General features: G+C 52.2%; 1 protein-coding gene across 6 annotated transcripts in view; it reads right to left on the reverse strand.

Moving 5' to 3' along the window:
- The window catches only part of PCNT (pericentrin), a 150,837-nt gene that overhangs the window by 29,896 nt on the left and 105,027 nt on the right, over window positions 1–15,914 (reverse strand). For all 6 annotated transcript variants that reach the window (XM_062204173.1, XM_062204190.1, XM_062204156.1 and 3 more), the window contains 8 exons: window positions 14,690–15,391; window positions 13,494–13,596; window positions 8,417–8,568; window positions 4,499–4,663; window positions 3,095–3,247; window positions 2,120–2,315; window positions 674–896; window positions 233–383 (listed from right to left, as the gene is read on the reverse strand). In XM_062204173.1, the coding sequence (XP_062060157.1) occupies window positions 233–383; window positions 674–896; window positions 2,120–2,315; window positions 3,095–3,247; window positions 4,499–4,663; window positions 8,417–8,568; window positions 13,494–13,596; window positions 14,690–15,391 (1,845 nt within the window). The remainder of the gene's footprint in view (window positions 1–232; window positions 384–673; window positions 897–2,119; window positions 2,316–3,094; window positions 3,248–4,498; window positions 4,664–8,416; window positions 8,569–13,493; window positions 13,597–14,689; window positions 15,392–15,914) is intronic.

The raw sequence follows: 15,914 nt of genomic DNA on the forward strand, positions 1-15,914 counted from the left end.
CAAGTGCCCAGCCTGCATCTGATTTGTATGCAGATCTCAGAGGCTGTATACTCCATCCGCATCCCACAACCAAACTCCCAGAGGCCATGGGACTGTGTGTCGTCAGCAGGGCCATCAAACACCTGTCCACAGGAGACCATGCGGTGAACAGTAAGAAAAGGCAGGAACAAGAGAGCCCTGCACACTTCCCACTGCCTCCTGCTGCCCAGCGGCCTGACCACCACCCAGGTACCTCCAAGGACTTGGAGCTCTGGGCCTCCCTCTGCAGGTGCTGCAGCTGCTCCTCCTCCAGCTGGCTCTGCAGGGCCCGCTCCCTCGTGCGCTCACACTCCAGTTGCTGAAGCACAGCCTGCAGGTCATTCTCCTTGTTGTCAAGCACAGACCTGCATGGGGACAGCATGCAGCACAGGGCTCTGGAAGGGAAACAAGCCAGCACCCAGGGCCAGAAGCTCCCAGGACAGGGAGGCGAGAGCCTGATGTTCTCCCCTCCTATGCATCGCGCAACATCCCTCCTCCCAGACCACAGCCCAGGGCCAGGACACCGCTGCCCAAAGTGCTCCAACACCTTCCCTGTCTGGGCACAGCAGACATCCATGCCAGGAAGAGCGGGGCCATGACTGTGTACCAGCTCACTCGGTCATGAGGAGGGACTGAAATCTTCAGGGTGCTGTACCTGAGCTCGATGACTTCCTTCTGCACATCGTCAAGGGATTTCAGCAGCCTCTCGTTCTCCTGTTTACACTCACACAGCTCAGACTTCAAATCTTTCACCACATTCTGTTCTGTCACCAGGAGCTTCCGCACGTCATTCGTTTTCTCCTGCTCTTCACTGAGGGTTTTCTGTAAATCACTGGCTATACATTTCTCCTGTTCCACTTTATACGCCAACAATTCAACTGAAAAAGATTAAAAACCATAAAATAGTATTACTCTTAAGTCCAAAGAGAGCTGTACAAATGATATTAAATTAGAAATTATGTTGATCAGATGGGAATGCATTCATTTTGGGGAGAAATGAAGTTTTTGATGGAGCCAGGACACATGGGGGTCACATTCCTTTGCCGCCCAGGTCTCAGTTCCCAGGCCTCACCCCTCTGGCAGGGAGCACACAGAGACCAGCAGTGACTGTCCCTGTGGCCTCTCAATCTGCTACTCAATCCCTAAATGCCACCAGGCCCACAGCGCTTCCCTAGAAAATTCTCCCAAAACTTAAGGAAGAAATCAAGCCAGTTCCACAGATTCCTCTGGAAAACACAAAGGGAGGAGACACATCCCAGTCACCTATGATGCTAGCACCCCAAAGACAAGAACAGAAAGACACAAAAGACACAAATGCAGTCCACTCCTCTCAGGAATCTGGATGCAAATTAGCAAACATTACCCAAAAGTGCACTCAAAGGCAAAGTCCTAGGGTGGGGTCACAGCTGAAAGGCACATATTCTACCTATTGAACCCCAAAAAAGCAGACCCCATGTACAAGAGTAGACATGGAACAAGGAGAGTTATCTGCCCAAGGCCTCAGGGCACCACAGCAAGAATGGAACCTGATAGCAAAAGAAGTATCATCCTTGACAATAATGAGAGCCTCTCCATGGGCGGGGATTTAGCCTGGCAGTTGGGCCACCATATCCCAGGTCAGTCTTGAGTTCAGTTCCTGATCCCAACTCCTGACTCCAGCTTCCTGTCAATGCAGATCCTGGGAGGCAGCAGTGAGGATCAAGTAGTTGGGTCTGCCTGGGAGACACGGGAGACCAGATTGAGTTCCTGGCTCCTGGCCACAGCCTCAGCCTAGCCCTGGCTGCAGTGAGAATAGGGAATGAACCAGTCTCTGTTTTTCTCTGCCTCTCAAAAACAAAAAATTCAAACAAACCTCCCAAAGAACCTAAATTAAATGTAGAGTCCTGTTAACACAGAGCTGCGTTCTAGGGTGAGCTTCAGGAGTCAGTGCCCACCACAGGAACCCACCGTTTGCACTCAGTTTGACGAGAGAGAAGTGCAGCGGCCCTGGTGTGTGGCGCTCAGGCCTGATGAGACCCTAGCACTGGGCAGCAAGGGGCCTCACCATGCACTCCCAACTTCCCATACAGGTGTGTATCAGGTGTGTGGGCAACACACCCACCCTGCCTGCGTAGCTGGTGCTCCTGCCGGCTCCCACGGGCCTCCGCGCTCGTCAGGGCTGCGCACAGCTGCTGCAGCTTCTCCTGGTTCTGGAGGTGAGTCATGCGCAGCTGAGCACGCAGGGCCTGGATCTCGGACAGCAGGCTGCTCCTGTCAGCAAGGCGCAGGTGCTCCAAGGACTTTTCCTGTAGGTCTCCCTGGCGGCAAGGAAAGGGAAAAGAGCAGACTTAGAAGTAGGGCCTTGGACAGGCACCACAGCTCACTTGGCTAATCCTCTGCCTGCGGTGCCAGCACCCCGGGTTCTAGTCCTGGTTGGAGCGCCAGATTCTGTCCCGGTTGCTCCTCGTCCAGTCCAGCTCTCTGCAGTGGCCTGGAAAGGCAGTGGAGGATGACCCAGGTGCTTGGGCCCTGCACCCGCATGGGAGACCAGGAGGAAGCTCCTGGCTCCTGGCTTTGGATCGGCGCAGCGCAGCTGATCGGTCATGGCAGCCATTTGGGTGGGGGGTGAACCAGTGGAAAGACCTTTCTCTTTGTCTCTCTTTCTCACTGTCTAACTCTGCCTGTCAAAAAAAAAAAGTAGGGCCTCTAGGGACCCCAGACCTAGGAAGGAGAGCACCCCACCCAAGCCTCCCTGCAGTCCACCCTTTGCAACCCAAATGGCCAGCCCCTGCTCTTAGCTAACTCAATCTGGAAGGCAGAGTACACAGCCCCAGGCCTGGGCTCCCAGCCTGTGTCCCTGAGTGCAGGGGAGGAAACAGGACTGCCACTGTCCCCAAGCACTGTCTCCTCTGAGCTGGGCCCAGGACTCTCAGAACAACTAGCAGCGGCTGCTCAGAGCCACTCTGCGGCAGCTGTGGGAAGAATCAGTGCACACGCTGTCCGGTCAGGGAGCTCGAGTCACGTGCACAGTGACACAGGCACCGACTGTGACTTCCTCCGACACCACAAGTCCTGTTGAAATGGAGCCACCCCTCACCTGCTCTCGGATGACCTTCTCCAGCCTCTGAAGCAGAGAGCGAGGATCCCCTGGGTCTGCACCACAAAGTCTGGGCTGCAGCTCGACTGCCAGTGCCTCCCGGACGGCCTGCAGGAACGTTCCTCGCCAGTCGAAGCATGGGTCCGGAGATTCCTGTAATATCGAAGCAAGCTCAGTATTCCTGCCCACGCATTCTGCAGGTGCTGTCCCCAAAAGGCTGGTGTCAGGGCTGTCTCCCCTCAGTGTGACAGTTTTGGAGACAATTAGGGTTAAATGAGGTCATGAGGGTGGGACTACTGTGATGGGCTTTGTGTCCTTCTAACAAGAACTATCAGAACCCTCTCTCTCTCCCCCTGCCGTGACAAGGCCAGGGACTGCGTCCCTTCCACAATCTGACCCTGCTGCACCCTGCGCTAGGACTTCTGGTCCCTGTAACTATGAGATCAGTGTCTGTAGGAAAGACACTGTTGTAGCCACTGAGCAGGACAGCAGAGAAGATTCCTATGTACCAGGACTATCGAAAGATGAGAAGCAGAAGTTGGCACTGTAAACAGAAAAGAGAACACAAAAGGAAGCAGTGAAAGAAGGAGAGAAATGCTAGCAAATTCCTTCCTTCTCCCCCTTCTGTGGGATCTGCAAGGCCCTAGGCGTACATGGCTGCCCGGCTGGAGACCTGTGGCAGTGCTATGAGCCTCTGGGGAGCCAGCTGCAGCTCATACCCCACCAGAGCCAGCGGGGCATGGATGGCAGCAGGGAGGGCAGCCATTCTCCCACTAGATTCAGTGGGCACCAGCCACGTGCCAGCAAGTCCTAGGCACAAGGACACAGTTCTCCCCTTTGTGGCACTTTCACTCCAACAAGCAGTGGCAGATGTGAAGGACGGGCCTAGAGGTCACCACGTACCTGGCCTGCAGCCCCGGGTACCAGGTGGAGACAGGCAAAGACACTGCAAAGCTCAGGGGTCGAGCCAAGTCCAGGGGTTAGCAGCCTGTCCAGCATGGGGTATGGAGGGAGGAGGAAGCAGGCTATGGGTCACAGGAGGAGCAGGAGGAGGCGCCGTAGGGGTCCCCGTGGAGGCTGGCAGGCAACATCCTGTGCACAGGACAGGCTGAGGTAGTGAGGTTCTCAGTCATGTGATCATCCAGTGGCCTCACCCTCCTCAGCCTGTAAGGAGAGCCCCAAGAGTCCCTGGCCAGCTCGTGCAGACCCCCGAGTCCCTCCATAGCACATCCTGCTGGGAACCTGCCCACACAGCCAGCGTGGGCCACAGGGAGGCCAGAAGCTTCTTTAGGGCTCTCTCCTTCATCTCTGCACAAGGCCCCTCTACGGACGTAGTCATCTCTGCTAGCGCTTCGATTCAGTGTTCCAGGGGCCAGTAAGGTGCAGAAGGAAACAGGTCCGTACCTTCTCCCCTGTGTCAGGGGCCACTTCCAGCAGGCCCCGCCCCTCACTTGACAAGTGGTGCAGGGGGCTGTGTGGCTCGCCCCTGCTTAGAGCACTGGGGGGGTCGCGGCTCTCCGACAAGGCCAGGATCTGGTGGCTCTCGTCACACACCATCTGCAGCAAAGCCTGTGGCAGGAAAATCACATCAGAGAGCAGCAGCAGCTGGCAACCGCCCATCCGCACACCATGTCGTTCACATCCCAGAGAGGCGTAGGGTCAAACATTCCATGCAGGGTGGACCCTGGGCCAGTCTAAAGTTCTGACCATGAGGCCTTCAGAGAGACAACGAAGCTGCTCCCAGGGCGTGCTCCCTCGTCGGCACTTCAGGTCAGCACCTACAGTCAGCAGCACCCAGCCAGCACCCACCACCAGGTGTGCTGAGCCCTTCCCCAGCCCTCTTCGAGCACTATACAAGGGCCACACAGGGCCTCGAAGCCATACAAGGGCCGCTCAGGAGCCTGTGCACTTGGCACAGCCGGCAGCCAGCACACGCCCCAAGGCGTGGGTAAAGGTGTCTCAGCAGACATGGGGTATAGGGAAAGCCACAGTGAGCCTCACATAGCACTCCACATCGCCAGGTCTGGGGTGTTCACTCTAGAGGAAGATCAGGGACAGGCATGCTGCATCTGTGCTGCCCACGGGGTGTGTGTGTGTGTGTGTGTGTGTGGCCCCAAGAGCCCCTCACTAGAGGCAAATGTCAGGACTGCAGGGGACAGTGTTGCTGAGGTGGCCTCACTACGTGCATGACACAGACTTTTGCACCGGACACTTGCTGTCTAGAAAACTGACGGGAAGGAAACTAACAAAGTTCAAAAAGAGAGAAATGCAAACTTAAGCAGCACCAAGGCCCGTGACAGAGAATAAGCGAGTTAAATGCAAGCACACTTCACTAGAATTCCAGCATGGGACCAAAAAAGGGTAAACACCTAACTGTATTTTATGTTTAAAGATAATCGTCTTCAACAATTTAAACAACTTCACTTTTAAAATGATTTATTAGACATACAACAATATCAAATCAAGATCTCCGGATCAGGGCTAGGATGAGCCGGGCAGAAGGCGGCACCAGCAGGGGCCCAAGATGTCGAGGTGCCGGTCAGCTCCACTGCAGCTGACATGGAATGACCACATTGAGTCCCCCGCTGCAGACAACTGGCCATCTTTAAACTTTTTATACAATTTCTTGGTTTGGTAACAAGGAGAAGAAAATGAATTTTTAAGTATATCTCAAAAAGGAAACTCATGACACATGAAGCTCTCTGCCCACAGCTTCCCGGCCAGGTGAGTCATGTCTGCAGAACTGAGTTTTCTCTGAGAAAATACCCGGACTCAGGTCCCAGGTGAGGAGGAGGTGCAGAGTCCAACAGGCACCTGGATGCCTGTCAGGTGCTCCGAGGCCAGCACTGGGCCCTGAGGGAAAACCAGTCATCTGGCAGCTGTGGGTACCAAAGACACAACCACTAGGTCTGAGAAGGTTCTGGCACTCCGGAACAAGTAGCTCTGTGGAGGAAGTGCAGTCTACACATGCAGGCTGTCTCTATTTGTGCCTTGTCTGCCCAGGAGCCCTTGTTCGTGTCAGCTGATGCGCAGCCTCACTCAGGCCACTTCTCCAACCCTACGCACAGGCTTCCAGCAGGGACTGAACATGGCTGGGGCCCACTTCTGTGCAGGAGCTCCCTTGGGACTCCTCTGACCCTTCCAGCCTCCTCAGTGTAGGGGCTACTAGAACAGGGACCCCACGGGTGACCTCGGGCGACCACAGGACATCTGAGCAGCAGGGCCTTTCTATGTTCCTTTGAACATAACACAGCAGGCAGAGCCGGCTTCACAGTGAACCCTGTTCACGCAGCTGCCCCTCACTGTTGAGTGCTGAGCACAACCTGAGGGTGCGCCATGCTCTGGAAGCACAGTGGAGGAATTTAAAACCATGAAGGAGGCCGCGCCGCGACTCACTAGGCTAATCCTCTGCCTGCGGCGCCGGCACACCAGGTTCTAGTCCCGGTCAGGGTGCCGGATTCTGTCCCGGTTGCCCCTCTGCCATTCCAGCTCTCTGCTGTGGCCCATGAGTGCAGTGGAGGATGGCCCAAGTCCTTGGGCCCTGCACCCGCATGGGAGACCAGGAGAAGCACCTGGCTCCTGGTTTCGGATCAGTGCGGTGCGCTGGCCGCAGCACACCGGCCACAGCGGCCATTGGAGGGTGAACCAATGGTAAAGGAAGACCTTTCTCTCTGTCTCTCTCACTGTCCACTCTACCTGTCAAAAAATAAAAATAAAAAATAAATAAATAAAACCATGAAGGAAAACACTAAGGGTGAAACAGTCTGAGAAACCTTTCAGAAAACACCTTTATGTGACTTTTCGGCTGAAACACTGAGCAGCAGGTCTGCCTAGAACAGCTCCCAGCCCAGCCCCCTGTTCCCTCCTCCCTCACTGCCGTCTTAGCAGCTTTCTCACAGTCTCTGGGGTTTTCTCTGGCTTTGCTGCCTCTCTTTCGAACCCCAGGCCTAAGTATAAAGAACTACCACTAATAACCAAATGCATTCATAAAAAAAGTCAGGTTGCTTGGATAGGAGTATCTCATGTTTTATACAGAAGTTTAGGAAATGCCAAAAAGGAAACAAAATATAAGAAAAAAACTATTCCAACCTCTATTCTTAAAGGAATAAGAATGTCAGAAGTTTATTAATTTCAAAATTGTTATGCTTGGGAATACTTTTACTATTTGAATAAGATACAATATTAGTATTAGAACATGCACTACTCATTTGGCCATGTTTACATCAATGGTTTTGCCATAAAATGATCTAAATGATTTCCAACTGGCTTATTCCTTGGCTCTGAACATGCAGACACTCCATGAGCCTTGGCTCCTCCCACCAAAAGTGGACAGGAGAGGTGGACCTGCCAGACTGTGACCCACAATAGATAGCACTGGGCTCCATGGACCTCTCTCCTGGGTGGAGGATGCCACACGGAGGCCATCACAGCAGTACATTCCAGCAGTGGTGGGTCCAACACATGACTGAGACTGAGCAGCCTGAGACAGGTGCACACCCAGGGGCAGGGAGGCCCTTTTATTGGGGAAGAGGCCATTATACCCCTCCAACCCTAGAAAAGCCACAACCTTCCTGCCAATGGCAAGACAGCAGAACAAGTGAGCACAGCTGTGGGGTGGGTGTCACCAAGGGCATTCTCCCTGGGCCTTGACACTGCCTGACTGGGGTAGGGTCAAGACTGCCCAAAGGAAAACCTCCAAGCTGCTCCACAAGCCCAGAAAGACAACCTCCTCGAGACCAGCCTCAAGGGAAACAAAAGTGAGGACACAGCAAGAACAAAGAGGAAGAGCGAGAACCAGGCGTGGTGCAAGTCGCCCCAGAATCGTCTGTGCACAGCGTGTTTCAACAGCAAAGCTGGCAGGGGCCCCCTGCAGCATACAGTCCTCAGCACCTGCACACCTCATCACTATGTTGAAGGCCTCTGGGTGGTGCTCAAGACTGACAGCTGCTGTTCACTTACAGGCAGCCCTGGCACGATGGACCCCTAAGATAAGAAAACAGAACCTTATCACTGCCCAACAGGTGACAAATGTTGACGAGTGAACTCAGGAAGTTGCTTCCCAGCTCAGATTCTCAAGAGTCCTTAAAACACACGCACTGGGAGGCACCATGAGAACAGCTGGTCCACAGCGACCCCCACAACCAAGGCCCTCACCCAGGCCACGAGTCCCCACGCCCCTCCAGCAGCAGGTTTCACCTTCCAGAAACATTCAAGCAAGGCATAAAGTCACAACAGCCAGCATGGGGCTTGGACCACAGTGCAGACCAGTGGCACATGGTATGAGGTGCGTGCCAGGGCAGCCCCAGCTCCGCCAGCCCTTACCTTCACCTGCTTGGGATGGACTTCTTTCTTCATAGTTGCAAGAGGCTGTTGAAATCCTTCAGGGAAGGGGGCAGGATCCTCAGGACCAGTAGTGGGAGCCTCCAACTCCCCTGGCCCTGTGCTCAGCATCGCTCCACAGCCTGAGCTGTCACCTGAGGAGACCACAGGGTAAAGCTGCCGTCACAAGTCTGGTGCACCCTGTGGAGGGTGCACACAAGACTCTCAACAGCAGAGTCAACTGTAGCTGAGGCTCCTTCCACACAGGAAAGCGTGCATGATCATACTTGGGTTTTTGTTTTTTATGTAAAATGTAATTCAGGGGTCCAGTGTAGCAGTCCAATGCTCGCAATGCTGGCATCCCATCTGGGTGCCGGTTTGTGTCCCGGCTGCTCCACTTATGATCCAGCTTCCAGCTAGTGGCCTGGGAAAACCAGCAGAAGGCAGCCCAAGGGCTTGAGCCCTGGCCATCCACGTGGGAGACTCCTGGCTCCTGGTTTTGGTCTGGCATGGTCCTGGCAATTGTGGTCATTTGGGAAGTGAACCAGCAAATGGAAGCTTTCTCTTTCTCTCTCTCTCTCTCTCTCTCTCCCTCTCTAACTCTGCCTTTCAAATAAACATTTAAATCTTTTTCTTTAAAAAAAGATGTGATTCAAGAGAGAATGCTTATTCAGTGATAAAAAGCACAGAATTACACATAAACCTCGTGGCTACCTTGGCTTCTTGCCACCCAAATGTGGACACGCTATTCCTCTTCCTCCAAAGACAGTATGGAGCAAGCACCCCGCAGGCGGCCACAGGGCCTGTGACCAAGCCCAGTGAGAGCAGCAAAGAGCAGGCAGGTGGCAACAGAAGGTTTGGCCAATGCGAGACAACTGGGCAGCTGGACCAACAGTGGCATCTGGTCAGGAAAAGATGAAGGGGGTAGGGTAGAGAAAAGCATCCCAACCTCCAAAAAAAACAGCCAACCAGGGCTGAGGAGCCCTAAGCAGAGACACCAGGCACCCCTGCCTGACAGAAGGGGAACCCCAACAGCAAACAGACCCAGGTCCACTCACAGGGCTTGCAGAGCCTGGGTCGTCACACGAAAGCCTGGAGCTACAAGCTCCAGGAGACAGGGCAGATGCTCATCATGGTACAGAGGAACAGTCAAAGGGGAGATGCCCGTGTGAAGATGGATGAGGGGCCCTTCCAGCTGACTCCACCAGGCCCAGGCAGGGCCAGGATGAAGATGCCAGAGACAAGGACCTTTTGTAAGGACAGACCTTCCCGGTCTTTTAAGTTGTAGTCCAAGTTCTAGGGCTGGGGAATTTGTTTTCTGCCAAGGGCCATTTGGATATTTATAATATCATTAATGGGGAATCCAAAATTATCAGAATAAAAATTAGCCTGCTACAGATTTATTAGATTTTGAGTCCTGCCTGCGGGTGCCTTGGCAGGACCACACTAAATGAATCTACAGGACTTAAACACTCAAGGGCTAGATGTTTCCCATCCCTGTAATCTAAAACACGTAAAGGTAAGTTTCTAATACAGAATACCACATGAAATAGAACATACAGGAAGAAACAGAATAAATATACCAAACAAAAGGAAACTTCAGGGGGCCAGCATTGTGGTGAAGCAGGTTAAGAAAGAATCCTATTTGACAGCCAGCGCCGCGGCTCAATAGGCTAATCCTCTGCCTTGCGGCACCCGCACACCGGGTTCTAGTCCCGGTTGGGGCGCCGGATTCTGTCCCGGTTGCCCCTCTTCCAGGCCAGCTCTCTGCTGTGGCCTGGGAGTGCAATGGAGGATGGCCCAAGTGCTTGGGCCCTGCACCCCATGGGAGACCAGAAGCACCTGGCTCCTGGCTTCGGATCAGTGTGGTGCACTGGCCGCAGCGGCCATTGGAGGGTGAACCATCGGCACAGGAAGGAAGGAAAGGAAGGAAGGGAGGGAGGGAGGGAGGGAGGAAGGATCCTATTTGAGTCCAGGCTGCTCCACTTTCAATCCAATTCCCTGCTAATGAACCTGGGAGGCAGTAGATGATGGCCCGAGTGCTTGGGCCCCTGTCACCCACTTGAAGACCAAGATGGAGTTCCTGGCTCCTGGCTTTGGTTTGACCCAGCTCTAGCCATTGCAGCTATTTGGGGAATAAACCAGTGGATGGAAGATCTCAATCTCTCTCTCTCTCTCTCTCCCTCCCTCCCTCCCCCCCTCCCCGGTCTCTCTGTAACTCTGATTTTCAAATAAATAAATCCTTTTCTTTTTTAAAATGAGAGAGAGAAATTATCTTCAGAGAAACAAAGGGGCACATCCTGCATGGAACAAGGAAGTGAAGCTGTGGGGGAAAGGAACAAAGAGGTGTAGAATAAGGAGCTCTAAGAAATTTAAATCATGAGAACAGAAATAAAAATAGTCAATGCATGCTTAAGAAATAAGAGTTCTTGGGGGCAGGCATACTCAAGATGCCTGCATTCCATATCAGAGTGCCTGGTTCAAGTCCTGGCTCTGCTTCTGATTCCATATTCCTGCTAATGCTCACCCTGGGAGGCAGCAGTGAGGACTCAAGAACCTGGGCCATCACATTCCACGTGGGACAAGACTGAATCACCAGCTCCTGGTTTGGGCCTGGTCCAGCCCCAGCTGCTGTAGACATTTAAGCAGTGAGCCAGCAGACGGGAGATGAGTCAGCAAGTGATGGCTGAAGGAGCTAGGTCCCTGACTCCCAAGTGAGACAAAGACTGAGTTCCTAACTCCTGTTAGAGCCCAGGCCCAGTCTAGCCATTGCAGGCATCTGGGGAGTGAACCAGTGGACGGAAGCTCACTTGAATGCTGTCTTCTCTCTGCCACTTGAATAAATAAAGTGAGAAAAATACAAGAGAGGGAAAAAAAAAAAAGTAGAAAACCAGTACAGGAAGACCAATATGTGATTAGGAAGAACCTTAGAAAGAAGAGAGAAACTTAGGAGAAATGACCACAGCAGGAATAAAGCACAGACTTTCAGAGTGGGTGGAAATGCACCACCCTAATCAGGCAGGTCCCGCCAAGAGGGGGCATGGCCACAGGGATGGAGAAGGGCGGCCGTGCGCAACATCTGAGGAAACACGAGCTTCAACCAGCAGTCGGCACCAGGCCCAAACCTTCAACGAATGCTAGGGAGTAAGAAAGCTGTCAGGGAAAAAGCGCCACCCACAAAGTTTCTCCAGACCACCAAGAAAGGCGGATGGGCAGAGCCTCACAATTCTAGGGCACCATGGGGGAGGCCAGCAACCAAGCACACAGAGGAACAGAAGCAAAGGAAGACACAGGCGTGCAAAAGAATGATACCCTGGCAGCTGTGTGGGGAAGATGGACGCTCTCACACAGCAGCTCTCAGTGCTGTGTGGAAGGGCTGTCCCAGGGTGACAGGGAAGAGCAGCAAGAGGGGCTTCGGGGTGGGGGTGGGGGTTAAGCAGCAAGTATGATCCCCAGAACGAACATGCTGTGTCGTACTGGGAGCTGGACAGGGATGTCCCCAGGCAAAGGAACGGACAGAAGGCCATTCATGGAATGCCCCTCACTGAACCTTTCAGCTTCTTACTCCACACACCACGTGGAATAAAGACAGATTAAAATTTTATAAGTTGCTGGGATTAGCAATATGCAAGTGCCAAAATTTTCAATGATCTGTTTTACTATGATCTTATTCTCAAAAATCATTGAAAGAGCCAATGAAAATTTTAAGAATCAAAATACTTTAGCCTGATTCAGTTAAAGAAGAAATTACAGAATTAGAAAACCTCCATTTAGGGAGTGATGCTACTGCAGAGTGGATAAAGCCACCACCTGAGACACCAGCGACCCTTAGGGGCACCAGTTCAGGTACCAGCTGTTCCAATTCCAATCCGGCTCCCTGCTAATTGGCCTGGGAAACACAGCAGAGGATGGTCCAAGTGCTTGGCCCCCAGCCAGCCATGTGGGAGACACAAATGAAGCTCCCAGCTTCAGTCTGGCCCAGTCGTGGCTGTTGTGTCCAGCCATCCGGGGAGTGATTCAGTAGATGGAAGATCTGTCTAACTCTGCCTTTCAAAGAAATAAATAATTTTTAAAACATTTATTTATTTTATTTGAAAGGCAGAGTTACAGAGAGGGAAAGGAAGAGGCAGAGAGAGAGGTCTTCCATTCGCTGGCTCACTTCACAAATGGCCTCAACAGCCAGAGTTAAGCCAGAAACCAGAAGTTTCCCCCAGGTCTCCCACGTGGGTACAGGGGCCCAAACACTCGGGCCATCTTCTGCTGCTTTCCCAGGTGCACCAGCAACGGGCTAGATCGGAAGTAGAGCAGGCACCCACATGGGATGCCAACAGTGCAGATGGTGGCTTTACCCATTATGCGACAATGCCATAACAAATAATTCTTACAAAAGGAAAACCTCAGTTTGGTAACCAGCCACTGCAATGAGTGATCCAGGCAAGAAGCTTCAGTGGAGGCAGAAGCCAGGGGGATGGTCTGAGAAGCCAGAGAACACGCACAAAATCCCCAGTGTCTTCCCACAGGACTACACCCTATGAAAAAAGAGCAAGATGAGCTGGCAGAGCCTGCCACTGCCGAGGAGTCTGGAAGCCAAGTAGAACACGACACCCCACATGGAACCACAGGCCAGACACACATGTGCTGAGGACCCTGCACCACCACTGCCTCTGCTCTCCTCACCTGTCAGCATCTTTAAATGCAGTGAGACAGAGGCACCTGCGTTACCTGCAGGGCTGGAGCCTCGCTTGTTTCTCCCCAGTGTCCACCCCAAAGAGATGTGAACAATGTGTGAGCTGGACATCTTTTCCGTTCCAGGACACCACTGTGAGGAAGGTCCACAGATGTGCAGTGGCCTCTGCTCAGTGATGTGTGCTGCACTGCAACCCTGATTTTAACAAGTACACAGGGAACTGCATACGAGAGAGACGGCCTCAGGTCTGCAACTCGACTCAGAAGCACGTGGGGGCAGCACAGCAAGAGTGCTTGCTGGGAACCTCAGAGCAGACTCACAGGAATTCCATGTGCTGCTCTGCACTCCGAAATCAAGGAAACAAGAAGTTGAAAAAAAGGATAAGTGACTTACCTGTTTCACTTCCATTGCTTTTTCCTTCTAACCCAAGAGGAGGTGATCTTAATGGATTTTGAGAATCAAAAGATGTTATGATGAAATCTTCGATATCTTTCTCCTGTTCAGACAGGGGGACTTTTAAATGGTCAAAGTAATAAGTCACCACATCACATCACAAGACTGAACCTGCCAGGGGGAATTTTTTTCTAAGGCTGGAATTCATCATCGGCCCACAAAGAAGCCAGATGACAGTCTTCAAACTTGGGAACCCGTCAGGGTCATGTGCTTCCAGTTTTAATTGGAAGTAACCCACAGTAATTGAGGAATATTTTAAAGTAGCCACTAGCAAATATTTTACATTTTAAAATGCTTTGCATGAAATGATACTACAGGGGCCAGTATTGTGCCACAGAAGGTAATGCTGCCATTTGCAATGCCAGCATCCCAATAAATAAATCCTGCCTGTTCTATTTTCGACCCAGCTTCCTGCTAATGGCCTGAGAAAAGCAGTGGAAGATGGCCCGAGTGCTCAGGGCCCTGCGCCTATGTGGAGACCTGGAGGAGGCTCCTGACTTTGGCCTGGCTCAGTCCCAGCTGTTACAGCCATTTGGGGAGTGAACCATCAAATGGAGGATCTCTCTAACTCTGACTTTCAAATAACTAAATAAATAATTTTTTAAAAAGAAATAAGTGACACTACATTTATGGATACCTCAGATAACATATCCCCCATATCACCTTATTTTTTTCTTATTGAACATATGCAAAATCCTAGTATTGTTAGAAAAAAATATCATCTAACTCAAAAATAATAAAGTACTCAAAATTATTATTATTTGTGAGACTTGTTAAATATGAAATACAACTAAAAAACACATTCAAGACAAAGAGCATAATTCTTATGCAAATTACAAGAAGATGGGTTTATGACTGTGCCCCTCAGAGTCGGCATCAGTCAGAAGCAGGCCCAGGGGGGTTTCTGAGGAGGGCAGGTGTATCTCACACGTCAGAAGTGACTGGAATGATCTAATGTTCACCTGCAGTGGCCCTGCAGAAAGCTGCTCCCCAGGGGCTGGGAGGCACCCAAGCACTGTCAGGTGAGCCAACAATGGCAGCTGCTGTGACCCTGGGCAGACCCTGAGGACACATCCCCTTGGGAACACTGGCTTGCACACCCCACAGATGCTGGACAGGGAGTGAGAGGCACCTACCGCAGCCATCCTCTCCCCAGGGTTGTAGTCAGCTGATGGCGACTCTGCCCAGCACAGGGGCTGTCCTGCCAGATCACCTGGTGAACTCAGCAGCCCTGGCGTGTGGGACTGCAGCAGCGATGCACCCATCCTCTCTGGTGGGGAGATACCAGCACTGCACAGGCTCAGGGCACCAGAGCAGGGCGTCAGGGGGAGGCTGGGCTGGGGCTCGAGGGTCGAGTCCTTCCTGAGGACCTCGGGAGAGCTCCAGGAAGACAGGTCCAACATTCTGGCAGTTTCCGTCAGGGGCTTGGCCTCCTCAGCATGACTCAGGGCACAGGAGTCCCTGTGCACCCTGGTTTGTAACGAAAGAGACCCATCCTGTGTTCCTAATTTTTCTTCAATGGGAACATTTGGCATCTCCTTTCCTAACCAAGAATCTCGATTTTTAATCCCATCAACAAGATCCCATGTGGTTTTGTCAAAATCAAACACATCACCAGGAGCAGTTCCTGCAGGGCTATGGGAGCCATCATCCAAGCTCCCCTCCTGCACACACGCACACGCCACTGCTGACGCCTGCTGAAGTTTGAAGGCTTCACTGTCAACGTTCTGGAAGGCCAGGGAATACACCAGACGGTTCAATTTTTCTTGAAGTTGTTTGACCTGGGCTACGAGATCCACTTTCCACAGCTGGCAACCGTCCAGAAGTCTTTCCTTACCCTGCAGGTAAGAAGCAGGAACACAGAGTGAGCTCCCTGAACCACGCTGCACAGCTGTCTGCCCGCCTGCCGGAGCACCTGGGAAACCGTCTAGGAGCCCCGTGGGGCCTATGTGAGACATGAAAGATTGCACATTTATGTAGTCTCATGAAAAACACAATCAAAGTTTAAAAGCTCTCTATGTAAAGGGTTACTCTCATCCTATTTCAGGGATAACTTACAGAGGACACAGATTTCTTTGAGGAAGAATGGACAGGAAGGTTCTAAACCTTAACATTAAAAAACACAAAACCATATTTTAAATAATGAATTTGAAGCTTCCATGCCAGTGTGTGACTTGAATTTGGCAACCAGATCATGATGTCACAGAGCAGACATTTGGCTCGTGGTTGAGACACCATTTGGACAACTGCATACCACATCGGCATGCCTGGTTCAAGTCCTGGCTCGTTCTGCACCTGGCTCCCATATGCACCCAGGGAGATAGCAGGTCATGGCACAAGAGCCTGGGTCCCTGTCACCTA

This window comes from Lepus europaeus, chromosome 2 (assembly GCF_033115175.1).
Source record: "Lepus europaeus isolate LE1 chromosome 2, mLepTim1.pri, whole genome shotgun sequence".
NCBI classification, from domain to species: domain Eukaryota; kingdom Metazoa; phylum Chordata; class Mammalia; order Lagomorpha; family Leporidae; genus Lepus; species Lepus europaeus.